At 39.8% G+C, this 27,604-nt stretch overlaps 1 protein-coding gene across 1 annotated transcript; it reads left to right on the top strand.

Moving 5' to 3' along the window:
* Positions 1-27,127, top strand: LOC117488760 (SUN domain-containing ossification factor-like). The gene is given in 25 exon segments (XM_034137836.1): positions 1-265; positions 4,130-4,244; positions 5,179-5,298; positions 6,450-6,682; positions 6,904-7,044; positions 8,795-8,936; positions 9,026-9,143; positions 9,232-9,356; positions 10,972-11,039; positions 11,124-11,231; positions 11,871-11,976; positions 12,359-12,379; positions 12,805-12,860; positions 14,536-14,618; positions 15,369-15,434; positions 15,534-15,599; positions 15,738-15,822; positions 16,266-17,456; positions 18,057-18,144; positions 20,859-20,963; positions 21,990-22,106; positions 22,108-22,148; positions 25,665-25,741; positions 25,860-25,915; positions 26,453-27,127. Coding segments are annotated over 25 exon segments (3,861 nt in total). The 5' UTR covers positions 1-200; the 3' UTR covers positions 26,921-27,127.
* The last annotated feature ends 477 nt before the right edge of the window (positions 27,128-27,604 follow it).

The following is a 27,604-nucleotide window of genomic DNA, read 5'->3' as shown; positions in this document are numbered from 1 at the left end:
TGGACGGTTACACAGCAGGTTGTGTGCGTGGATGACAGCGGCTAGCATCACATTCACACTTCACCCGTGAAAACAACCCCCATCAGCCAAGTTAACAGGAAACAACGGGTGCATTTGGCTTGTAAAAGTCCTCATAAGGGCGAAAAGGATAAACCGCGTTTTGTTAGTACGGTGAGGATGTCTGTCCCGGCAGGAGAGGGATGAAGATGACACCAATGTTATGGCGAGTTGTGTCAGTGTGGCTATGTGTAGCTGTGGTCTGTTGGTAAGTTGACTTAATATCCGCTATTTTCTCAACATATTATAACCACAAGGTTAACCATACAAAGTAACATACTGCCAGACAAACGTGAGGGTTACATTTGCATTATGTTAGCCAGCTAGCTAGCATTAACATGGTGTTGTGATGTGGCACCTGGCTAACTCTTCACTTGTTGTCAGTGAACGAGTTAGCTTGAGTTCTGAATAATTAGCTAGCCTGTTAGCTAGGCTTAAAAGCTATTTGACGTAGTAACCATCCACCTCAAGTCATTGTGGCTGATTAAACATCATTAGTAACATACGTTGTATCAGCTGCTAAAGTCTGTATCTCCTTTAAGCACAGGTATTTGGTGAAGACTTTTGACCTAAACAACAGTACGCAATGTGTTAGACACACACTGCTGAGTCAATTGCTGATGCTTCCCACGACCCATCCTGTCACAGAGCTAACGTTAGCCTCAGATTTGCTCTTGACAGGATTACTGGCCTGTCACGTCAGTCCTGCTGAAAGCTGGAGGTTGTTAGGTGTATGTAAATCTGACAGAACACAGTAAAGCCAGCTGAGAGGGAGCTTATGGAGGAGGATTGTGGGCTGTAGCCATGATGTAAGAGGATAGTAACACAACACTTTAGATAGAGAGAGAAGGGAGGGGTATGATGTAATATGGTATTAACATCTATGTTAATGTTGACCTGACCTACTTTCACAAGCACTGCTTTGGCTTTCATTTCAGAGTGAAGCTGTGAGTTATAAAAGCTTTTTATGACATTCAGTCACATGTAAACATTTAGAATCTCTGGAATTGCTTCAGTTCATAGATTTTGTTGCATTTTTTAAATTCTCAGACATGTCATAGCAGGTATAGCACAGGTGTAAATAACTACTGACATGATGAACAGCTGTGGTATTCAGTTCAGGTTTAATAGGCTCTTATTATGCAGGCTGGAACTAGAATAACTCCAATGTCAGACAAGGACGTTTGCTTTGTACAGAACCCCTTAAAAATGTTTTTCCATAATATAAAAATGTATACTTATTATTATTATTATTATTATTATTACACATTTTTAAATCCTTCCAATATTTGAAAATCATATTGCACTTGCAATATAAGTTAAAATCATTTATATTTTTTCCAAATTGTGCAGCCTTCTGCTAAAATATTTGCTCATATTTTTTGTGGAACTCTGAATTTAGCCAACATCGGAAGAAATGAATCACTATGAATTACTTTGTCACAATACAAAGTTTTTGTACTACCCATATAGCTGAATCTCTTCAGTGAATGAAGTCACCATAATGATAATCACCATTTGTGTGATGTCATATCATTGAATCAATCTCATCAGATTATTATAATTGGAGTAATCAATGATGCATCACGCCACGCGGCATTAATGTGACGGAATTTGAGAGTCACAGGTCAACTGTCAGTCAGAGGTGTGTCTCGGGACAATCTTGATGGCAGTGGACCCATAAACCTCATCTTTGCCCTTGTGATATTTATTTATTTTATATGTTGCATAGTGAGCAGTCCATTTGTTCAATCCAATCTGCTCTGTAAAGCATTGTCTTTAAGTATTGCAAAGGGTCTGCTATCCCTTCAACACTACTAAGGCTGTAACTATCATTTTGTTCATTGTTTCTTGATCTGCCAACTATTAGATCAACACTAAATTAATCTTTTGGTCTATAAAATGTCAAAAAGTAAAGAAATGTCCATTCTAATTTCTTTTTGTGAATAGTGATATCTTTAATCTCATGATGTTTCAGGCCAAACACAAACATATTTAGTTTAAAGGTCCCTTGTCATGGCCATTTCTACTGATCATAATTCCATTGTTGAGGTCTACTTGAATAGATTTATATTGTGCAATGTTCCAAACTCACATTGGTTTCTCATACAGCATCTCTGTATAGTATGTGTATTCACTCTCTGTCCTAAACGCCTTGTTGGAGCTCCTGCCCCCCCCCCCCTCCCTGTGAGCCCAGTGTGCTCTGATTGGTCAGCTCGCCCACTCTGTTCTGATGAGTCTACCACTATGGTCTACCACCGTGGTCTACCACCGTTACAGCGGAACATCAGTGATTATGTGTTACAATGGCGTTTGTTAGCAACCAGGAAATGACACCAGTAATGACAAACAGATGAGAATGCTGCGTGTGGTCTGGGTGCCGTGTTGGCGGGACGTTGCGAGGAGCGCTGCTGCGAGGAGCGGACAGTGTGAGCTGGCTTACTGGTGTGGTTTCCTAGTTGCTGCGTGGGGTCGGTGAGACAGCGAGACACAGCGAAACCCAGCCAGAAACCAGACCGAGCACACACGCACACACCCGCAGCCTGGCTGTGAGTCTGTGTGTGAGCACACACACAGACTCACAGCATTCCGCCGTCCAGGCTGAGAAATCTGCGCAGAGCTGCAGCTGAGAAAAATAAGGCTGAGTGAGTGTGTGTGTGCGAGGAGCTCCACGGATTGGTCCATTTGGATTGTCGTTGCGTCACTTGGCTCCAGGAAGAAAACAATGGAAAAAGATAAATCTCCAACGAGCCGTTCTGGGGCAGCATAGACAGGTATTTTCTGTGTTAGAGTTTTACTCGCTACAGGATGTACTTTGAGGGTTTGTGACTCTGCAGACCGTTTACATGCAGAAAAAGCTACATAACACAAGGGGATGGGTAATAACTGGAAAAGCATGACATGGGACCTTTAATATACCAAACAAACACATTCCAAGTTTCCTGAAATGTTTTCAATACAAAAACTACTTTCAGAAATTAATCAATTATCAAAATAGTTGGCCATTCTTTTTCTGAGGATTGACCAATTGTTGCAGCTCTAAACACATTCTATTCTTGCCTGTTTTTGTATTACTTTTCACCAATTTCTCTTAAATATTGAAAAACACCTCATTGCTGTATGTATATCAAATGAGGCTGGTGCACAGAGGGAATATCCATATCCTTCCAGTGTTTCCCACAGAATTTGATTCTATTTGTGGGGGCACCGCACCGCACAAATAAAAAAAACAAAACACTGCCTTCTAAAAACCTGGCATTTCCTCCCACTTCCTTTGTTAAGTGTCCTGCTTTAACTCTTTGTAAGCAGTTAGTGAATGATTGAGCAGGTCGTGGTTTAACACCACTCCTGCTCCGTTGGGGCCTTTCAATTAGAAAACAAGTGCTCTGTTGTGCACTAATGCGTCTCTCACTAGTCTAGACCTTAAAGTCAGATCAACAAAAGCAGTTAGGCCCCCCAGCCCTGCCCACAGGCCAAGTCAAATCCCCAACCTGGAATCCAGAATAAAATCCAGATAATTCCTCGGATTGTTGACAAGTATGCAGTCGCTGTTGGAGTGTGGCCTTTGAGACCCTAACCCCCACAGGAACTTTCCATTGTTATTGCAATTATTACAATCCTTGTTTGGGCTAAATATTGTCGTTTTCCTGCCAGGAGTCCGCACAGTCACTGCAGACCTCAACATTGTTTCTTAATTGTAATGTATGTATTTATTTAAACAAGGACCATGCATACAAATACATTAATTTGAAAAGAGAAGATTTGAGCTAATTCCCATCTGAAGTCCTGAGGTAGGTACTGTACGTAACAATCAACAAACGCTAAAAACATTTCATCATCTATCACACAAACAATTATCTCTCAGTGAGTCATACTGTGACATTGCACTGCAGCTTCCACTGTGTACTGTATGACTCACTGCAGTCAAATCAAGTGTTTAGGCTGCTCGATTCAAGAGTTTATACCCCTTCACAGTCCTCAACTTCTTCTCCAGATACATGGTATTTTTGCTAGTGCTTTAACAAGTGACCTACATTCATTATGACACTGATGTCTTCTCTTCGTCTCTTAGGTACCCTAGTTGCTATGTCGGTTGCACGGAGACGCAGCAGGAGGCTCAGAGGCCCGTGTCCTCACAGGACCTCAGTTCGGAGGAAGAATCAGGGGAGGAGATTCATCATCACAAGGTAGCAACTGCTGCAACACTACCATAGTGCAACCCACACTAAAGATTCAAAGGTGTTATTGTCATATTCACTCAAGCTACATTTGAGTTGTTGGCAATGGAAGTCCCATCTTAAGTTATGCCAGATCTTAAGTCCCAGGCCCTACTAACAGTGCAACATACACTATACTAGGGCTGCTCGATTATGGCAAAAATCATAATCTCGATATTTGGGTCAATAATTGATATCACGATTATTAAAAAACGATTATCCATTTACTTTGAAAACATCCATTTATTGAAAAAAAATGGAACAGTATGTTTTTAACAGTTGATTACCCTGAACTTTAAGTATAATTCAACTGAAAAACCAATAATAATAATAATCGTTTTATTTTGATGACGTTGTTTTCGTAATCGTTGCAAGCCAAAATCGTAATTGCGATTTAAAATACGATTAATTGAGCAGCCCTACACTATACAATACAATGGTACTTTATTGTCAGGTCAAGTCTGACATTTTCCTTGCATCACAGCAGCTCCATTTAGAACATCAACAGGGACACATATTTAAGACAAGAAACAAGGAAACTGACTGTTAATATAAAATGTCAATCAATAAGGATGTTTAAAACCCTGTTCAAGACATAAAGGAAGGGAATAGGAAGTAAAAAGTTCAATAAGAAATGTGCAAGTTATACAATGATGCAAGTAAATACAGGAAGAGAAAAGTACAACAGGTTGCCGTCTAACCTGAGCTAACTCAAGTGATCATCAAGATCATTATATGTTTTAAGCTCATTCAACCACACAGGAATCCTCCTGTCATGCTACACTCAGATCAGATAAAGTATCTGAATATATGGACTAGAAAATCAAATGTTTTTAGTTTCTGTAACTCTGTGGTGTAAATAATATTTGTGTATGCGTTCATTTGTTTGTGTGTTTTTCTCTAGGTTGAGGAAAGCTTGATATTCCCTGCCCAGTCCCTGTCTGACAATGAGAAGTGGATGGAGGATGATCGGCAAAAAGAGGATGAGACGGTGCAAGAGGTGGACGAAAAACAATATTTAGAGGTACTGTATAGTTGCAGCGTTTATGTAAATAAATGATTGCAAATCAATTCTGTACCGTGATGTTTGCTTATGTCAGAGATCATTTCAAAGGTAAGATTTCCATTTGGTTGAATTATACTATGTGCTCCTTATTAATGATTGTTCCTGGCACAGTTGAAGTGCTATGATGCTAAATCCACCTCTGGCTAATGGTAGGGCAGAGCCATTCTGAGAAAAGATCTCTAATCATAATTATTTGGACTAATATTACAATTGTGATATGATTCACATATTTGAGGCAATTACCATTTTAACATAACTTTTCATTCTTATTTTCCTAAAAAAAAAAAAAATACAAATATTAAAATGGTTATCGTTTGTATTATGTGTGTGAGGATCTGTATGACATTTTTTTTCACGAGTGACTGGACCCTACACTCTTCCATAAGTGGGTCTATTGTCATTTTGGTTAAGAAAAATCACTTGTACAGTATAATATTTAGTATTATATTTTGGTTCACATTAGAAATATTTTATATTTAATTTTTCACAATTTATAATTTTAGAAATTATTTTTACATTTGAAAAAAAAACGTTTTGAACATATTGTCCCAAAGATCTCCGCTATGCTGAGACCCTCACATTATTCCAGTCCCTTTTCAAAACTAATCTCTTCTCCTCTGGTCTACTCATAGCCCCCCCCCATCAATCCATGCTGGTTGATCAAGTTTGATAGTCCTATACCCCCCACCCTAACCTTCCCTTATATTGTAAAGCGATTTTGAGTCCTTGAAAAGCCCTATACAAATATAATGTATTGTTATTATTATATTGACAGGTATCAGATCTTGCTGTGTAAAATAATCTTCCTGAGAGGTGTCACTTGTGATGTCGTCTGTATGGTCCACAGTGAATGTATTCCTGACAGCAACAGGTGATAAGAATTACAAAGATACTTCAAGAAAAGCCCCCCACCGGGTCCAAAAAGACCCACTTATGCATCTAAGGGTTTTCCCTTTCCTGTAGTGTGTTGTATAGGTTTGTGTGCATGTAAATGGTCTGCAAAGGCTAGAATCCCAAAGTTCCCTCCAGAGGGAGTTTCTCTGCTACTAATGGGCAGATCACTTTCAACATCTTTCTCCACAGCTCAAACATCTCTGTTTATCCATCAGGCCTTTGGAGAGGAGGAGCTCACTGCAGACGAAGAATGGAAGCACGAAAAAGAGATTTCACTACCGGAGACAGAACCTGAGCAAATCTCAGAAAATCCACCCCCTGAAACCTCCGCCACTCAAGACCAGGACTCAGCCCCCCCGCTGGCTCCCTCGGACCCTGGCTCTGATATTACTGCTGAGCCCGAAGATAACTCCAACTTCCTTAACCTTCAAGAAAGCACCCCAGACAGGCAAGATATTATTACATGGAGGCTTATTTCATGTTTTGTTTCCACTGGAATCTACTTACTTTGCTGTATCTCATTCTGTTGTTCGGAAAATGCACATCACTTCGAGTTACGGTACCTTTTATAAGAGCAAGTTGTTTTAAAAGGTCATTAGTTTTCTTTTTTTGTTTTACCATGAGCCTTTTTGGCTGCAGGAGTGTAACATGGATGGTTGTTTCTTTCAGTGTTTCAGATGATGCAGCTGAAGTAGCTGACGTAGCTGCACCTGAGGTCGTTGATTCGGACCCGCCTCCAGCTGACTGTGAAGAACTAGAGGACGAAAAAGAGGGAGAAGGAGAAGAGGACAATCCATATGACAATGAAAGGTGGGTACAGGAAATCATGTGCCCTACTTAGTAAGACATCTTGCATTTTTGGAGAGTTGGCTTTGAATGCAGGTCGTGAGCAAGGCCAAAACAAAATGTAAGTATAGTACAACTGTGTAATTTTCTTGCCACAGGGGAACTTTCAATCAAACCAAAAGGCAGAGTTTGGTGGTGTTGTGAAGTAGTGTTGAATCAAGGGGGTTTATTATTGCAGTCAGCTTCTCCCGCTGTACTTTCCTTGAGTTTTACCAAACATGTCTGCCTCTGTGAAAAACAAGGAGCAGTTTAACAGCAGTACAAACCTGTACAAACAAGGAATAAAACATTTTCACATTCAAATCTCCTCTAATGAAGTTTGGAGGACTCATGTTTTCTCAACTTTTTTTTCTCTGACAATTGAAGATCCAGATCCAGAACTTTCAGGGGGTGTTAACCTGGATCAAAAAAGTATCCACTGAGGTTTCCTCCTCTCCAAAAACTAAAAGCTCCTAAGATTTAAACCGGTACAAACAGGCAGCTTCACGTTGAAAATCCTCATATTGTTTGGCTGTCGCTAACATTTGCTTTGTTTGTCTCTCTGAGAGCTTTATATCCAGGCAATGACAACTCAAATCCTTTATCCAGTTCAAATATATATTTAAAAACAACCAAGATCTAAAAATTCTATGGTAAAAACGTAGCTTAAACTGCATAAAAGTAAACTTTGGGCAGACAACCACAACTCTACATGCTCTAAGGCAGCGGTTCCCAACCTGTGGCATTGCAAGTGGGCCACCAAATAATTTTTTATTTTGTACAGGCTAAAGACACAAACATGGACATAACAATAACATATAGGAGATGACATTCCCATCTCAGACAAAAACAAAACAGAAGAAACAAAGATACAGTCAGTAGGATCACTTCAACATTTCACAAACAAAAATAGGATGATAACCAAATACCACCAAAAACACAACATGGCAAGATTTCCCATTTCATGGCGTGTTGAGCCACCCTTTGATTTTTTGTGGCAATCATTTTTTCCAAAAGAAATTGTATTCATAATCTACTCTTCAAACACCTTAAATTAAGATTACTCCTTGATTGACTTTTAAAATATGTATTTTAGCCAGAAGAATAGTTGTATTTATTAACTGTGTGCGGTCTTCATCTAAAAGCCCAAATAAAATATTAAATGGTGTAAATGTAAATTCAATATTTGCCGCCAAATAATTTGCAAAACATTATAATGTGTGGAAACATTTTCATTATTAAGATCTTTTTTTATTTGAAGCTCTTTTCCTTTCTCTTTCTCGATCCTCCTTAGCAACGGTCATTACAGTCCTTGACAGCGGTCTGTTCTACTGGATTTACAACGCGTCACATGTTCTGAATTGACCAATCAGAACTTTATTTAGCCTCTGTATTTTTTATGGTTGAATGTGGGCCGCAAAAACATTTTTTATTCTTAAGTGGGCCCTGAGTTGAAAAAGGTTGGGAACCGCTGCTCTAAGGGGATACGTTGGTGACTATGGGCAGCTAAATAACATTGACTTTATCCTTGATTGAATGTCTCTAGGTTTTGAAATTGATATTTTTGGAAGCCGATGGAATATTAGTAGTAGTATTATATTCAACAAAATATATTGCCAAGTTCTTGTCATTTAAGACATTTTATTGTGGAAATGTTAAATATTAAACCTTCAAAAGACAAATGAGAATTTGTGACCCCTAAACACACATCAACATTTTTCTTTTGTTCCCACAGCAGTCCTCCAATTGTTCTGGAGAACACTTCCAATGTTCACACTGCAGGTACTAATACCCAAACTGACCAAGCTCTGAGTCCTCCTGCTGCTCACGGCACAGAGCATCTGGAGACCAACACGTCGCACGAGCTGGAAGAGCAGGTGAGGCTCTCAGATAACACGTGAACTACTTTCCTTTTGTCTACCCAGAGAGGTGACCCAGCGCTAATTGTTCTCATTATCTTTGACAGGATCCCAGCCCCCCTACCATCACAGGCACAGATAGCAGCGCGAGCAGCAAAGACCCCGAGGACATCCCCACCTTTGATGAGTGGTCGCGCAAGATGATGGAGATGGAGAATGGAAAGAGTAAGATTACAAAGTGTGAGGATCCAGGATTCCTTTGTGTGGGTACTGGATTTAAAAAAAACCTTTTGTTATGTTTTCCTCTAAATAGCTCGGTCTACTCATACTTCTAACAACGGGGCTCCTCCTGTGGTGAAGAAAGTCCAGAAGAACTTCAATAACTACGCCTCAGTGGAGTGTGGAGCTAAGATCCTTGGTTCTAACCCAGAAGCAAAGGTACTGTAAAGGAAATAGGGTCAGCAGGAAATCAGGTTGTGTCCTCATTAAAGAACACGTAGACATACTTTTCAAGTTATGGTGATTTATATAGGATGTCGTTTGAACAATGATACAATAAGGGAAGTAAATGCAAGAAATTACAATTCAATAATTTTACACAACTATGTAAATATATAGATTGATAGATGTAATTACAAAGTTACAATGAACTGGTAGCATACTGCTCTCCATTAGGTTTACAAGCCATTGCTGGCAAATATATGAAAGGTTACCAAACAATCATTAGGACTTTACAGGATTACAGAATAGTGCAGAGATGAAAGATTTGTGTAGGCCGACCCGGAAGTGAGCATCACAAGGGCTCCCACGACAAAAAATAAATCCGATTTTTCAATAGGATTTCGATATATTGCAGAAAAAAAGATATCTGTCGTTTTGGACATTTGGATAATCTGCACATATTAACACCACTTGATGATTTATGATATTTACAGGTTCAAACCCCACTGCAGTCAGCATGTCGTTGTGTCCCTGGGCAAGACACTTCACCCCAAATTGCTCCTGTGGTGATTGCCCACAGTATTGAGTATGTAAGTCGCTTTGGATAAAAGCGTCTAACAAGTAACATGTGATGTAATGTGACTTCACATCACCCAGGCTAAGCTAAAAGGCGGCTAATGTTAGGTACAGTAGTCTCATTTAGTCACTTGTTGGCAACCGCTGCTTTTACCATGCATAGAAGCTTCGGACATTGTGGGGTTTCTTTATGTAACTACAGATATTATGTAAGGCATCTGTCTATAAAACATTGACTTCGAAAGGGGGAGGGTAACCAGGGTGTCCGCGGGGTCTTAAAAAGTATTAAAAGTTGATAAATCAATTTAGCGAAGATTAAGGCTATCAAAAAGTATTAAAAAGTATTAAACAGCGTCTTCCAAGGTATTACATGTTGTAGCTTGTTTTCAATAAGTATATAAATTGTCCAAAGAGGTTGTATTCTACAGTTTGCCTGAATGTAATCATTGCGTAGGTGTGTAGTGTGATTCTGTGTAGTTTATTTATGGCATCCCGTTGGATTTGACGTCATCTGAACAGGACATCGCACGCTCACTGCTTGATAGCGCGAAGGTCCGTTTACGCCGGTTGTTAAACAACATCGTTATGGGGAAATGCAAATTGCGTCCAAATGGTTGGAAGATAAGGAGGAAGGACAATCAATACTTTATATAGTAAATGTGAGGTAAAGTGTGTCGCCAATGTAACTGGTTGAAACTCCAAGTGGCGATGAGGTCTTAAAATGTATGGAAAGGGTCTTAAAAAAGGTCTTACTGTAAAAGGTATTACATTTGACTTCAGGATTCCTGCATATACCCTGGTAACGGAGGTGGAGAAATCCTTACACATTCCTGTGTTTTTAGGACTCTCCTGCACCAAATGAGGCAAAACAAATCACCGCCAAAATGAAGAAACAAAACTTAAAAAGCAATACAAATCCAAACATATCAAACGTGTGGAATTGACAGTACAGTTACAACAATATGCATGATGCTACTGAGCAATCTGTCGACAAAACAAGCTCATATTGATTATTTTCTAAATGTCTTCCATACAGAGCACTTCGGCCATATTGAAGGAGAACATGGACATGTACATGTTAAACCCCTGCAGTAATAAAATCTGGTGCGTAGTGTTCATGCATCTCCTGCTTTCTATCCAAAGATGCAACCTCCACCTTATTGTTGAAGCCTGTCTTTTTCTTCCCAGGTTCATCATCGAGCTCTGTGAGCCCATCCAGGTGAAGCAGCTGGACATCGCTAACTTTGAGCTGTTCTCCTCCACTCCCAAAGACTTCCTTGTCTCCATCAGTGACAGGTATGCACTGCAACTATCATACATACCATATTTACTGTGGTGGAAACTTCTGTGTAGCAATGCAGGAGGAGTCACCGACTCAAAAGGAGACACGGGGAGAGCTGGAGCTTTGATGTCAAACACTGATGGGTTTATTTAGGAGCTTCGGCCGGACAATTCACAAAACAAGTCAAAGAGTCAGAGGTTCTGACTTCACGGTAGAGTTGCCTCGTCAATTCTGAAGAACTCTACCCCAGACCCGTGTATTTAGCTAGTTCAGAGAGAATAATCAACATTGTGCATAACAAGATAGAATCATAACACCTCTATCAGCTAACGTCAACAGGCAGGAACAGGGAGACAGAACACTGAGAGCACAGCAGCCAAGGTTACAGGTGTGTGTGCTCAGTCAGGACAGTATGAACGGATAAACTGGGTCAAAGTTATGGACCTTGGAAAATATTTCCCCAACATTTACCAGTGTATTACCAAGCCTTTTGACAATTTGCCCCAGAGTGTGTTTCATTATGGAAAAAAGCATCATAAATAATTAATATTTGAATTGATCAAAACCTGTATTCTTATAATGTCCATCCCAAAGTGTAATCCTGAACTCTTAACCTGATATCCACTGACTATGTGGTGAACCTCCTCCTGTAGATATCCAACAAACAAGTGGCTGAAGCTGGGAACCTTCCACGCCCGGGATGAACGCACAGTCCAGAGCTTCCCTTTGGACGAGCATCTGTATGCTAAATATGTGAAGGTGAGCTTTTCAGTCACACTACCATACAGTACACCAGTCTCCATTCTATGAGCTAAAGTAGAGCAGATGAATCTCTGTTATCTCTTGATGCATGAAAGCATTTAACTGTTTCTGTACACTTTCTCTCTGAATCTAATTGAATGAACATTTTGACTCTTAACCCGTAGAGTGGTCTGTAGATTACACTGTATTATAGTATGTCTTTACCTCTAAAGCCATATTCTAAATATAATCCGCCGCACATTTAACATGTAACTCATTTGGTTTTACATTCAAGATTTGGATGAAATGAAACCATCATAAACGTTTTGGTCCTGTTTGAAATGCACGTGTATATCTCTTTAATTCTTTTCTCTTTTTTCCCCTGTCTCTCTTGCTTCAGATGTTCACCAAGTACATAAAGGTTAGCCTGCTTTTCTTGTAGAGGTCTGTGGTTGTGTGACTTGAATAGCAACACTAAGGGAAGGGTGTATCTTGTGGTGTGATCAACTCTGAACAGATTCACTTGCTATGCTATGCTAGCTGCTAACTTCAAGAAATACTCTTTGAATACAATCATACCAAACATAATGAGACTATGCTAACCCATCAGCTGTTGTTGTGTGATAAAGCATACGTACATGAAATGATCTATGTTCCTCAGATGTACTCACATTGGTCTCTAAATGCTTAATTTGAGCCTTTTATACTGATTCACAGTCAAACTAAATCACGGCTCTGCTGTTTTGTAAATAATGAAACCACTGCGGCAGGTGTTAATCTGTGTGTGGTTAAATACAGCAGCCATTTCAATTCTAATATTTCAATATATTTTTCCTTTTCTTTTAGGTCGAGCTGGTCTCTCACTTTGGCTCTGAACATTTCTGTCCCCTCAGTCTCATAAGGTATATACAATTGTTTTTTTTCATTCTTAATTTGAAGTCACATAGTATTTATATTACAGTTTGCACTACTAATTACTAGGTTGGTCTATACAGTGGTTCATCTTTTTCTTATTTCCATTATAAACACACACAACCAAAGCACAAAAAAACCCAGGAAGTATACAAAAGGATGACATTGTTTCCAGTACAGAAAATCCAATTATAATATTGTACCCTTCATCTACTGATGGGATGTCTGGGTTATGCTACTATGCTGTTAATATTTATGCAAAGATAAGTTAACTAACAAATTCCAACATTCATTTTATTTTGATTTGAATATTGTAAGCAAGCCCAGAGGAAGTGAGCCGCCTGTTAAAGCAAATGTAAGTACTGTAGATGCCAAAAGGTGGTACTACACTGACTTACATTGGGAAAGAGACGTCTGTAAACCAGTGCAATTTTAAGAAACATTTCAGATATATTTTGGGCCAGTATGTGCCTCTACTAGAGAAACAGAGGTGAAAGGGGCAGACAGAGGGGATGACATTGCCTGAAACGTTCTGCGCACTCGGGAGTTGAACCCAGATACTTGGCAGTGGACAGCGCTAGGGGCCGCCAGCTCTAACTTCTGATCTGGTGGCCCAAATAATACTTTTTTTGAGTTATCGAAACTGAGCAAAGAACGGCAAATTTGAGGCGGGGCTTAAGGAAAACTCAAGTGCGCTTGCTCTATGGGCCCAAGTCCCCGGATGATTCGGGAACCAATGAATCTACAGTCTGTCCATTTTGGCTTAATGCGTAACTTTCATAGAAATTAACGGGGCCCCGCCTCCAAAATGTATCCAGTATACATCCATGATTGTTGGTTGTCTAGACCAGGGGTTCCCAAAGATGATTACAAAATAAAAATTGAAAATTAAAAACATTTAATCTTTTTTTTATCAATTTTTTTAATTAATAATAACGTGTGCATAGACATTTTTCAGGGCGGACTGGCCATATGTAGAATTTCCCTGTAGCTAGGCTCCCCCCGTTGACAATCCACTAGCGCAGTGTTTCTCAAACTTTTTCATACCAAGGACACTTAACCAATAAAAAAACACTCACGGACCACCTAACTCCACAAATATCCAAAAATTAAAAAAAAAAAAAAGCATAAATATGCCTTATATAGGTATGGTCCTGCACTATATTATTAAAATATAGCATGATAGGTCCACTTTAAGCTCGCTCCATTGCGGAGATATTCCCGCGAGAGTGCGGAAAACTTAAATAAAATAATGTATTCTAACACTAGGCTTAAAGTGTCTTTTCTAATGATGGCTTGAACTGCATGATCTCTAGATGGTGTCAAGTGTTATTAGGTAATATTTAGCAGGTGGTCATGCTCAGTTCACATTCCCCCTTCCTCACACTATCAAGCCTATGGTGGGAATCAGGAGGGCGAATGCAGCTGTTGCTTCCACTTCTGCAACATGTATAGATAAATCTGGCTGTAGCCTGAGCACAAAAGCTGCTTCAGTAATGGAAACTGTTGAAGAAAAGGAGCAGCTGTTGGAGGATTCTCCGACACTGTGTGACCTGTGTGTGTTGTGGGCTTTAGTCCGGATCACTTTAAGTGGCTAGTGAGATCAGATGTCACTGTTACATGAGCTTGGTTCAAGAATGATTCTGATGTATTTTATTTTGACAGAGTGTTTGGCACAAGCATGGTGGAAGAGTACGAGGAGATAGCCGACCCCGCAGAGAGACCCGATGACCAGGATGATGATTTGGGTGAGAACTGAGAACAACATCGCAACTGGAGAATGCACTGATTGTTAATTTTAGGCTAGTTTCGTTTTCTGACCCTTTTTAGGACTATAATTGACAGAATAAACAAACATTTGTATTCTTATTTTTTAAGAAAACATTGAAATTCAATTGTTTTGTTCACAAAAAACCATTTCCAAAACTTCAGTAAGTACCTTTCTCACTCAGACAAATCTATAATGTAAAAAAATGCTCCAGGCTAGGCTAACATTTTTTCATGTTTTACTTTCCCAGGAGAAAACGGTTGCAACAACATATTTATTTAACGACATACCTAATGCTTTTACATCAAAACTCCCACTATGACATAACAAAATATTAAAGATTAAAAAAATAGTACAATAAAATAAGTTACAAAAAATGACTACCAACTTCGTATTTGCAGTTGCATCCATATTTCCATTAAATATCACACTTTAAATATGTGTTTAAGGAATAATGTAAAATCATTTAAAACGATAAAATATATATATTACTACCAGCGACCAAACATTCAGTATATTTGTAGATAATGAATTTGATACATTTGGAAATGTTCGCAGCATGCAAGACACACTATATATAAATATGTAATTCCCCCATTGAGTTGAGGCTTAGAAGTTATGTGTATGGTCACTACACAAAACCATGGTTTGACTTTCACATGTATCTTTGTGCTTTGAATGTTCCTGCAAGTGATTGATGTGTGTTTTTAAAGTGCCCTGCTCCTTACAGATGATCCTGCTGGACACACGCCTGGAGAAGTCGAGTTATCCAACAATCTGATTGGATCAGCAAAGGGTAAATATAGCAAACACGGACTTCGCCTGCAAAACGATTCCTACTGTACAATCAACGTGGATCGCTGTATTGACTCTGCTCTTTACATTTTCTCCTCAGATGTCATTTTAAACATGGTAAATAATATTGCTGTCAATGTTCTCGGCGGAGGCCAAGAGATGCAAGGTATGACCCGTGTATTCAGCTCTGACTTCAACTTTCTTTAAGGAGATAGCATCACTACTTTTAATATGTTGGCCTTGACTACTGTGGGTTGTAATTATTTATGTGTACACTCTCAAGGTTATCTTTTTGAATTTGTAGGCAACATTTCATCTCTGGAAGTGAACACGACCGAGCCATCACCTATACTTGAAACCACCTCCCAAACTACAGACCTCACTATAGTGTAAGTTCATCTAAAAACATCTTTCATAAGAAATACAAAAAACACAACAGTTTGATGAGGAGACAATACCACCCCATTCAAGCAAATCATACATATAACACTTTTGAAGTAATAAATGAAATACAATAGTTATTCAAATACAAAACAGAGTCAGTTTGATCTTTCATAATTCCTAATGGACAAACCAAACATTTTGAAGGACATTTTTTATTATTAAAATCATAAAATTCATTACATTTGTATTAAAACAATCTGCCACCTCACACATAACATAAATTAATCAATTAATTAATAAAAAATAGTACAGTGACAACAATAATAAATGACAACAAAATGGAGCCAATAGGATCTTTTCTAATACTTAATCCCTTAACCATAACTCGCAGATGCCTTATTGTGCACTTAACTTGATTTGATGTACTTTTTTTCTCCTCCTTCTGTAGTCCTCAATCTGAAGTGGAAGATATCTTACCAGACCCTGATAGCCCTGCCACTGAAGCCCCATCTTCAGAGACACCCACTGCTGAAACAATCGAACAAGAGCTCCCCCCAGTGGAGGAAAGTATCATCGTTCCCTTAGAGAAAAATGCGGAGGAACACATCAGCTCTACCATCACCCTTCTGGATAAGGAGGAGGAGCCCGATGAAGAAAAAGAGAAAAAGGATGAACGACAGCAAGAGATCCAGATCTACTGTTCACTGCTTTCTTCTTGCTCTTGCGCTGCTTCCCTGCAGGAGTATCTCCACCAGCAGTGTGCCGTCCTGCTGTCCAGGAAAAGGAAATGCCAAACGGTGAACAGAAAGCAAGTGTTTCCTCCCATCCAAACACCTTCCTGGCAACTTCCTTTATCCCCCTCTGCCTCCCCTGAACCTCACATTGAGGAACATCAGCCCCATGAAGAAGAACAAGCGTCTGAACAGGAGCCAGAGAGCGGCGCAGAAACACCAGGCACCGACGAAGAATCTCACAAAGAGTCTATGTCGGAACCTCCTCTGCTGGAGCCCAGTCAAACCTCCATCCTCCCTACTGTCGCTGATTCATCCCCTGCCAAACCAACTCCCATTGTGGAGACACCACAGATGTCTTCTGAGGAGCCAGAGAAGAGCCAGGATGTGCTGGATGAAGAGAAAATAGAGCCTTCAGATTCTCTCACTAGCTCCATCTTTGTAAAACCAAGCATGGACGATGCCTCTGTGGCACCAACAGAAGAAAAGTCTGACGTTGAGGCATCCAAAACGGAGATAAAAGCCCCTATCGAAACCCAAGATACGACGGATGAATCCCAAGTTCTTCAACCCATCCCCTCCCCTCATTTAGACCCTGACCCCCCCATAGTACCTGAAGGTGGTGACATTGAAGCTCAAGACTCTGTTATCGAACTAGATGGTGGTCACATAGTCGTCACAGAAACAAAACTAGAGGATTTTGCGGAGGATTTCTCGTCATCATCAGGTGGAAAGCCGGCCGCCTCGGACATCTACGCAGAGACCCCCAACGGCACGGAGCCGAACGGGAACCCTGTGCACGGATCCAGCCAGAAGGAGTCTGTGTTCATGAGGCTCAACAACCGCATCAAGGCTCTGGAGATGAACATGTCGCTCAGCGGGCGCTACCTGGAGCAGCTCAGCCAGAGGTGAGAAACAGGGATGTAGACAAAAGGAAGCAGCTTATGGTTGTCGTCCTTCTTGTATAGACTGAGTAGAGGGCCATATTGCGCAGCTAACTTTTGTTTTTACAATTGATTTATCTGCCAGGTTATTTCTTGATTGATCATGTGGTCTATAAAATAGTGAAAAATCCAAGATTACTTTAGGTAATTGATTTGATTTGTCGATTGACAAGATAATAATCACCAACTGTTAAGAGTAGTTAGTAGAGTGTTAAGTGTTAGTGTTAAGAAAATGTTCATGCCGTTTCAGCCCTGTGAAGACATTACATTGGTCTGTTTAAACTCTTCTCAAATGTTTTTAAATGCAACTGATGTTTTTAACTATTTGTTTGTTTATTCAATATATATATTTTTTAATTGGCAGATTAGTGGATGAGGAAAATATAATTGTCGATTGCGGTCCTAGATTTCATTAAATGTTTTGTTAATTCAGTCCAAAACCTAAAGAATATCAGTTGAAAACAGCAATTTTCTGCCTCTTTTGCATTAAAATGGTCAATGGTCTGATCGCCTGACCATTGCAGCTATAATATCAGGATTTCTTCTACCATGTTTCGATTCAAGGTACCGAAAGCAGATGGATGAGATGCAGAAGGCTTTCAACCAAACCATCATTAAACTCCAGAACACCTCCAGAATAGCAGAGGAGCAGGTGAGCAGTGAAGGGAGAACATGTTACTCCAGGTAGATGCCATGAGGGATAATCGCTTTTTGTCAGACTCTTAAATAATTATCCCAAAATCAGTTGGTTAAAAAGGGAATTGGTTGAAACAGTGCCTGTACCAAACCAATATCTTTTTATAAAATAAATGTTCATTTTTAAAAATAAATCTACTAGGTCAGCGGTTCCCAACCTGTGGGCCGCGGCCCCCTAGTGGTCCGCGAAGGCATTGCAAGTGGGCAGCCAAATATAATAATTATCTTTTAATTATTTTTTTTAATTTAAAAAAGAAAAGAAAAATGTGTACAGGCTAAAGACACAAACATGGACATAACAATAACATATAGGAGATGCCATTCCCATCCCAGAAAAACAAAACAAAAACAGAAGAAACAAAGATAGTATGAAGATGGTAGGATCACTTCAACATTTCACAAACAAAAATAGGTTGATAACCAAATACCACCAAAAACACAACATGGCAAGCATATTTATTGTTCCTTTAATCCCACTCTTCATTAGAGCTAATTATTTCCCATTTCATGGCGTGTTGAGCCACCCTTTGATTTTTTGTGGCAATCATTTTTTCCAAAAGAAATTGTATTCATAATCTACTCTTCAAACACCTTAAATTAAGATGACTCCTTGATTGACTTTTAAAATATGTATTTTAGCCAGAAGAATAGTTGTATTTATTAACTGTGTGCGGTCTTCATCTAAAAGCCCAAATAAAATATTAAATGGTGTAAATGTAAATTCAATATTTGCCGCCAAATAATTTGCAAAACATTATAATTTGTGTGGAAACATTTACATTATTAAGATTTTTTTTTAAATTTTAACCTCTTTTCCTTTCTCTTACTCGATCCTCCTTAGCAACGGTCATTACAGTCCTTGACAGCGGTCTGTTCTACTGGATTTACAACGTGTCACATGTTCTGAATTGAATCAGAACTTTATTTAGCCTCTGTATTGTTTATGGTTGAATGTGGGTCGCACATTTTTTTTTTATTCATTGAGTTGAAAAAGGTTGGGAACCGCTGTACTCGGTTATTATTAAAAAGGCCTAAACAGCGACACCTGCACGACAGACAAAAGGGGAAAGGGCAGCCTGTGTGAAGTGGTGGTGGTGGTGGGCAGAGGAGGGCGGGACCTCTTATATTATTCTCTATCTAGTTTTGCTGACGAAATATCAAACATAATTTAACTTAATTTTGGATATTCTACTCTGTGATCTTCCAAAACACAATATTAACATTTTGAAGGTCCAATGGTAATTTCTAAAATTCATTTGAAGTTCTCTACCCATGTATTGCACCTGCTTGTGACACACTGGCAGTAATGCAATAGATAGATTTATAGGTTCAAGGTTCAAGGTTCAAGGTTCTTTATTGTCAAACTGACATAGCTACAGAGTAATTATGTTGTTGAAAATCTTATGTCACAGGCTTCTCCAACAATGCAACATAATAACAATACAGATAGCAAGAGCAATACAAAAAGTGAGCATGTGGAATAGTGCAGTACGAGTCTATATACAAGTTATTGGAATGATATATATTAGATATTAGATACATATTACTGAGTAGCAGATGAATGTTTTTGAAGTTGTTTCAGCAGTTCAATTGTTTAACAGTCTCACTGCCCGCGGGAAGCAACTGTCTCCGAATCTTCTTGTCTTTGCCAGGATGCTGCGTAGCATCATCCTGGTAGCATACCAGAACAAAAATGGCAAATGGCAAACTATTTTTTTAATGCATCACTGAAAGAAAATACATTTTATTAAGGATGTTTAACAGTCAAATTGTCTTTTTATCAGTTTTACGTTTCATTTCATGCAGAGCCTGCAGTGATTTATGTTACACTAACATGCCACATGCTGGTAAATGTGGTTAATATATTTTCATCATTCACCAGCCAAAAAAAACAGAGGCTGGTACATTTTGAACATTCACTGGAACAAACAAATAAAATAAATAAATTAAGCACCATACTTGTAAGCTATGGTTTTACTTATTTTCCTTCTAATATTTAGTTGAACATAGCCATCTAGCATAAACAAACATCACGCCTGTGGGGGAAACTTCTGAAGCAATTGGAAACAGGACTCCGAGAGACACGATGGAGAGCTGGAGCTTTGATGGCAAACACTGACGGTTTATTTGGAGCTTCGGCCGGAGAATTCACAAGACATGTCACGGGCCACGGTTTGACCACACGGTTGAGATGCCACAATCAATTCTGAAGAACTCTTCTGTAGTTCCAGGTTTGAACTAGTTCAGAGTGTAATAATCAACATTCTTTATCAGCGAGACTAAACAAATATGGACCCTGAATCTAACTAGAGCTGTCGTCCATAGAAAAGAATGTGCGCCAGGGAACCTACGCTCCTAAAAAGAAGGGCTTCTAGATGTCCCTGAACAGTAAACTACCTCATGGCGGCTTGTGCTCGGTCATAAGCTGGCAACAACAATGCGCCCAAGCTGCCCCTCCTTAAGAGAGATAGCAGCAATACCCAAGGCCGTAGACCTATGCCATGTCAAAGGTTGAATACCTAAGCAAATGATTCCCCAACAACGCCATTAGTTGGTTTTCCACCTGTCCTCTCGAGTTTCACGAGTCACCAGCCTCCACCGTACCTTCACATTGCATGAATGATGTGAATGTGTGTGTAGTGCTTAATATGTTGTCCTTCTGCCCCCCAGGACCAGCGTCAGACTGACTCCATTCAGGTGCTGCAGGGCCAGCTGGAGAACGTGACTCAGCTGGTTCTCAACCTGTCCGTCAGAGTGAGCCAGCTGCATAGTGACGTAGGTACTGCTGCAGGCACAAAGCCTTCGTCTGTAATCAGGAGCTTTTACAGCCTCATATGAAACCAAGTAAATATACTCTTTTGGTTTACAAAAGAGATTAGTCATCACTCATCAGCATGATACATGGGTCAGGGGTTTTTAGGATATTTTTTTGGCAGAGCGAGGCAGGGGTTATGGGAGAAAGAGAGGTATGACATTCAAAACAAGTCCCTAGGCTGAAATCTGACCTGTAACGTAGCAGTTACGGGTCAATAGAGAGCTGTAGAGATGATGTTGTTTTTGTAGGCCGACCTGGTTGTTAGCATCACAAGGGCTCCTTTCACAAAAAGCTATCAGATTTTTACATTGGTCTTTTTAATATTGCAGAAAATAAGATCTGTGACTAAAACACGTTCTGATACTTACTTGTTCAGCAGGATCATTTCCACATATGTACACCATTTATACGATTTAAAAATAAATAAAAATGTAAGCATAAATAAAGCACAGAAGTAAAATGCTAACGTTGGGCTATAAACAAACTACACCACTGCTTAGCTAAAGGCATCTAATGTTGGGCATGATGACATTAAGAAGTTTCATTTAGCCGCCCTTTATCTACCACTTTTTTATGACACATAGAAGCTTCGGACATTCACCAGTAGGGTATTTAGTGACATATTTTATAGAACAAAATATGAAAATCTCTTAAGCTTGTGTTAAACACAGACTTCCTTTCAGGTTTAAAACAACAAAAAAACTATTGACTTTAAGAGAACCAAAAGTAGTAAAATGCTAACTCATTTTCGAGGTTTAGGACTCATTACTGCACCACTCTCTCTGTCACCACTTGGCTACGACATGCTCCAACCCTGACAAAAATTGGAAAAATGTCTTTTCAGCTACTGAATGGGTTGACATTTTACTGATTTAACTTCTGAAATACAATTAATTTTATTCCCAGTATTTTTCTGCCTCTAGTTTTTAGTCCCATCAGACGTTGCTGCTGTTGTGCTAATGATGTAATGGATGTTCTATCTCTAGGTGTCAGACAGGCAGAACTACCTGCTGCTGTCTCTGCTGCTGTGTCTGTGCCTCGGCCTGCTGCTGTGTGCCAACCACTGCCGCTTCTCCGATGATCCTCCAACCTCAGACCCAGAGCCCCCCCCCATCCAAGAGCTACACCTTCTGCTGTCCTGAGAGGTAACAAGACATCAGGCTTTCTGCGGAAAAATATGAAAAAGGACAAATCTTTCAAAAGATTCACAGGGGTAGAGGCCTTTACACACTATGGGCTTTTTTGGGCTTGTATGTCAATATCTGTTGTGGAGATTTGTCCTTGTACAAACAAAACAAAAAAATGAACTAAAAATCAAACTGCAGCTCAAACATCAGGGGCCTCATTTATAAACGTTGCGTACGCTCAAAAGATGGCGTACGCCAGTTTCTAAGCAATGTTTGCGATTTATAAAAAACAAACTTGACGGGAAAATTTGCACACTCTGACCCATCCGTACACGGTACGCACAAAAACAGGAGAGACGAGAAACTGCGACACCGCTGACAGAAGGAAGAATGGAGAGAAATATGTGGAAATAATACCATAAATAAAATGTTACCTCTCATTTATCATATATGAAGAATTCATTTTCAAAAATGTATTAAAGCCAATCTTAAAATGATTAAGCAAACGCCGGTTTGAGACTCCTCAGTGCACACAAAAACATAACTTGGAGAAATAGATAAATACGGAAATGTTATTGATCACCCCTCGATTATGTTCTCCTGTTAAGAAATGTATTCTCATGAATGATGCGGTAAACAGAAGGACAGAATTACTTTAAACTGACGCCGTTTTGCATTTCTATAGGTTGTATAGATACAACCTAGAGATTTAACATGATAGTATAATTAAGCAATAGCTCACGACAGGCCGTGGTATATGCTCATTATATCACAGCTAAGGGGCGTGGTTCGGCCCGACGCGAAGCGGAGGGTCGAACCACGCCCCTTAGCTGTGATATAATGAGCATATATCACGGCCTGAAGTGAGCTATTGCTTTTATAAAACGGTTACCAAGTGTGGCAATATGAAAGAAAAATACACACTCTAATTTAAATAGTTTTTATTAGTAAATAATGATGTTCAAAATAAAATAGTCCCTCTGTTGCCTTCTGCACGAAACATAGTGCGAGGTGGTTGCTATGCAACAACACTAACAACAGCTAGCGAACATATTAGACAGAGAGCGTTGATCCATTATTTGGCTATTCATTTACATTAATTTGTATGTTGCCGTTTATTGTGCACCCACTGAAAAACTGTCCAGCATCAGTAGCATGGCTTACGTGGTTACTTGTATAGGCTGAGGTTGTTCAAGGCTGTTGCTTGGCGTGGCGAGAATATTGCTCCACTTTCTCCGGTCCCCGAGATTCGGCTTCCAGTAGCTCTGGAGAGAGCTTTCGCACCTGTGGCCACTAACGGTCATAATTTCTCTGCTTTGTTTCAAGACCCGCATCAGAAAGCTTTTGAATGGTGATACTTTTCCAGTTGGTCTACCTGCTCTTCACGTAGCTCTACATGTCGTCGTTTAGGTGCTTTTTGTTCTGGAGATAGGCACTGCTCAATCCACTCCTCCATAGTAAGACCCCCCCCCCCCCCCCCGGAGGTCGAAGTTAATCTTAAATGTTTTTGCGGACCTTTTTGATTACAGATTTGAAAACATCGTTGCTTGCTTTAAAAGTAGCACAATTCATTTTGTCAAACCTTGGAAAGTATCTAAATATCCCTGCCCTAATGCCAAAGGAACTGCACACTGAATATGTTTTTGCCGTTTGATGTCTATGTCTGGACAGTTGCGTAAAAAGGAGGGTTTCTGCCCCGTTACTTCTCCGCTGCTTTCTTGTTCCAGTTTGAAAAGCAAACTGCAGGCAGTTTGCTTTTCAGCCCAACTGTATACTGTTTATCTCAGACGCGGAGGGATACTGAGTTGTTGTGAAAAGTAACTTACAATTCTACCCGTGGTATACGCTCAGTATACCACGGCTAAGAACCAATCAGATTGCTTGATTTTACTTGTCCGTTTTATAAACTATAAATATATAATATATATAGTATATAAAACCATGCTCGTATATATACGAGCATGGTTTTATATACCATCATGTTTTATGCCGTTCGCCAATACTTGATAAGTCGCTCGTAAAACACAGGAGGTATGGAAACTAAGAACACCATATGTGGTAAATTGTACAGCTGATATAACACAACACATTAGTTGTATTTCCTTTAACTGGTGGATAGAGTTGCTGCGGGGGGGTTGAGATGCACAGGCTGCAGTGGAGACGCTGCGCAGAGCTGATTGACAGCTGGAACACAAACCACCAAATAAAATAAAACGATTCAGATCCAGTCGTCATGACTCCACTCCGGAGGGATTCCCCGATCATTTCTTACAGTTTCTCATCATTGGGGGTTCTCCTGTCCCCGGTACAAACACACTTTTTTCGGACCACTTATTTTTTTTTGACGATCCGACCTCCATGCTGCTACTCTGGTTCAAACTGCATCCACCAAACAATGTGATTTGTCTCCACCTCCCCAAAAGAACCAAATTCGGACACGTTGTGAAATGTATTTTTTAGCTGTTCTGTCGTTATTTCCTGCGATCTTCTTCATGCAGTCAGTCAAAATGAATATTAATACGGGGCGTTTCTTTGACTATCTATAGGCAAACATGGGCGTTACGTGAAGCGCGCAAAAGCTGTGCTGCATTTCGAGTTGATTATTTGTGTGCGTATTTATTTGCTTTGTCCTACGTAAGCCACCTTCCCACGTGAATCCTATGCAAAGTTTTATAAATGAGGCCCCTGGACACGCAGGTTAAAAGTCCATTATCCAGGCAAGAATTGTATTTGTTCATTTCATTTCCCTTCAACGATCAAACATAAAAATAACAGTTTTTCTTTTACGTCCTCTCTTGCGATGGAAAGAAAACACCTTTCTACCAATACATACCAAACCCCCGGTGCCTGATGCCAAAACAGAAGCTTAAACAACTAGTCAAATGATGATCAAATGACTATGTACAAAACTGATATAAAAATCTGAAGGCCTTTTTTTGCTTTCTCACTGTGAAATAAGGCATTAACCAATCACCTTGGGCGTAACGGGTCCCTTTTCGTGTGTCTTTATGATAATTAAAAAACAACACAGACTCTATAATCTGAAGATTTTGAAATCTTTATCCTCCAAACAGATCCCAGATCCACTCCTTCCATTGTTTCCTTTCACAATAAAACCCCTACACTACTGTATAATGATCACAGTATTTTTCATGTATTTATTCAGAAAAAACCCTTACCTGGTTTGCCTTTTTTCGCATGTTTCTGTCGTTTATTCACCCTGCTGTGTGAAGACCTTAAAAATGAAATGCTCAGATGTATCTCTGCATACGGTACATGGAGGCTTAGAAACATCTCTAATGGGTAGGGTAAAAGTGAATAAGCGCTGAGTGGCATCTCCAAATGGGCTGTTAGAGCTAATGGCAGAGGTTACCGCGCCTCGAACGGCTCCTTCTCATTAAGCCAGTTTATTAATACGATTAATCATCAAGAGAATCGCAGCTTGAATCTTAAGTGACGACACAGTCGTGACTCATGTCCAATAAAGGTACTACATGCCGTCTATCCGTTCAACCGTTTCTGTTTCCTTTATAGGCAGTTCTCTTCCTGTGATGAGAAGGGCCTGAAGAGGAGTGCATCCTATCCACTCTTACAATCACTTATCGCTGAAGGTACGTTTCTACAACACGAGGTCTATCAGGGTAATGATATGTTTTTTTTCGTATATGATCAATGGAGTTATGAACCATACTTTATAATGGGGAAACTAACCTGTTTTTTGTCTTACAGGCCCCGACATGCTGCAGGCCGGGGAGACACAGAGTCTTTGTCCAGCTAACAGAAAGGTGTGTAAAGATGATTTTATTGTGGAACTATCCAGAACTTTCAGGTCTGCTTTCTGTCCCTAGAGTCCAAATAAAACACAGAGAAGCAGCGTTTAGTTATAATGCTCCATATATCTGGAACCATCTCTCATGATCTCTGTGTGTGGGAGAGAAACTCCCTCTGGAGGGAACTTTGGGATTTTAGCCTTTGCAGACCATTTACATGCACACAAACCTATATAACACACGACTACAGGAAAGGGAACATGCCAATAAGCATAAAAGGCCCTCTTTATATCAAAATACTTTTCGTATCTTACACTGCACTGTAACTTTTATTCTTGTATTTAATTTGAGCTTGTTTTATTTGTATACTTTTGGCTTTTCAGTAACTGTTTTTAAAAGTATTTTTATGTCATTTTATGTGTTTCTGTTGCACTATATCTTAATGCTTTTTTTTTGTAAAGCACTTTGAATTGCCCGTTGTTGAAATCTTCTATACGAATAAAGTTTTAAATACTGGTTGTAACAGTTCTCTCTCTTACCTTTCCCCTGCAGAGGAGACGTCGCAAGATGAAACCCTTGGAGAAAGTGGAGACTCTGAAACCTTCTTTCCACGCGGCAACAGAACTTTGTAACGGAGCCGTTGTATGTAACGGTGTCCCTGTCTCTACACACCCTATACCCTTCACCAAAAGATTACTTCAACCTATGTTCAGAGACTCGCCGTCAGAGGGCAGCTCGGAGGGGTCCTCACACTCCGACGACCCCTCCTTCTGTGGCATCACCACAGCTTGCAACCGAATCTGTGACGCGCTCCCGCAACCCAGGACGCGGGCGGAGAAGCGGGCGTTAAGACGCAGGCGTCCCAAGCCCAGCTGCGCCGTGGTGGACCTGATCCAGGTCCCACGCAGGGGCAGGGCCGATGAGATGCCCATCTCTACCATACACGACCTCATGAAGAGGCACACGGAGCAACGCTCTGGGACATATGGGGTTAATGTTCCCCTCTCAGGTCCTGTTTGACAGGACTCCACTCCTTCTCACTTACTCTTTCCAAAAGAGGGACGATGTTTTTTCAGTAGCCACAGGCAGCTTTGAGCTTCCATACGAGACAATCCCTTCACTTTGTTTCTTTGTTCATGTTCGCGTCAGATGTTTATATTTGTTAAACTAGAAAATCAAAGAAATGTCTTCCCAGCTTTCCATTAAAGCTTTTCTCTTTTGTTTGGAGTTATTGAGTCTGACTGTTGACCCTATACAAAATGATTTAATCTATATTTTACTCTTGACATGCTGCACACTGACCCTGTAGACAACCTCTCTAACGTGTAGAAATGACTGTCTTCAAACAACCATCTCAGTTTTCCATCAGTACCTTATCACTCTACTCATTCAGGTCTGACCTCTAAGTTAACCTGCTCTCAGGACATCGCCTCAACATTTCAAGAACAAGCAAAACACTTTTTCTGTTGTCAGTTCACGTTCAAAATAAAAGCAACATCTATTTGGACTCTAAAACCCTAAGATGACACATAAAAGGATTTAGGATTTGTATATTTAGTTGGGAAAATATACAATTCATACAAAAAACAGTATTTAAATGTTCTTTTGTAAGATATTAATCCATTGCACCTGAAAGAGAAAAACTCAAAACATGAAAGTATATCAATAAAGAAACACTTTTATTTTAGTGATACTGTAAACAGC

Source organism: Trematomus bernacchii, unplaced genomic scaffold (genome assembly GCF_902827165.1).
Source record: "Trematomus bernacchii unplaced genomic scaffold, fTreBer1.1, whole genome shotgun sequence".
NCBI classification, from domain to species: Eukaryota; Metazoa; Chordata; class Actinopteri; order Perciformes; family Nototheniidae; genus Trematomus; species Trematomus bernacchii.
The sequence above is the reverse complement of the archived record's forward strand: the minus strand, read 5'-3'. Positions and strand labels throughout refer to the sequence as shown.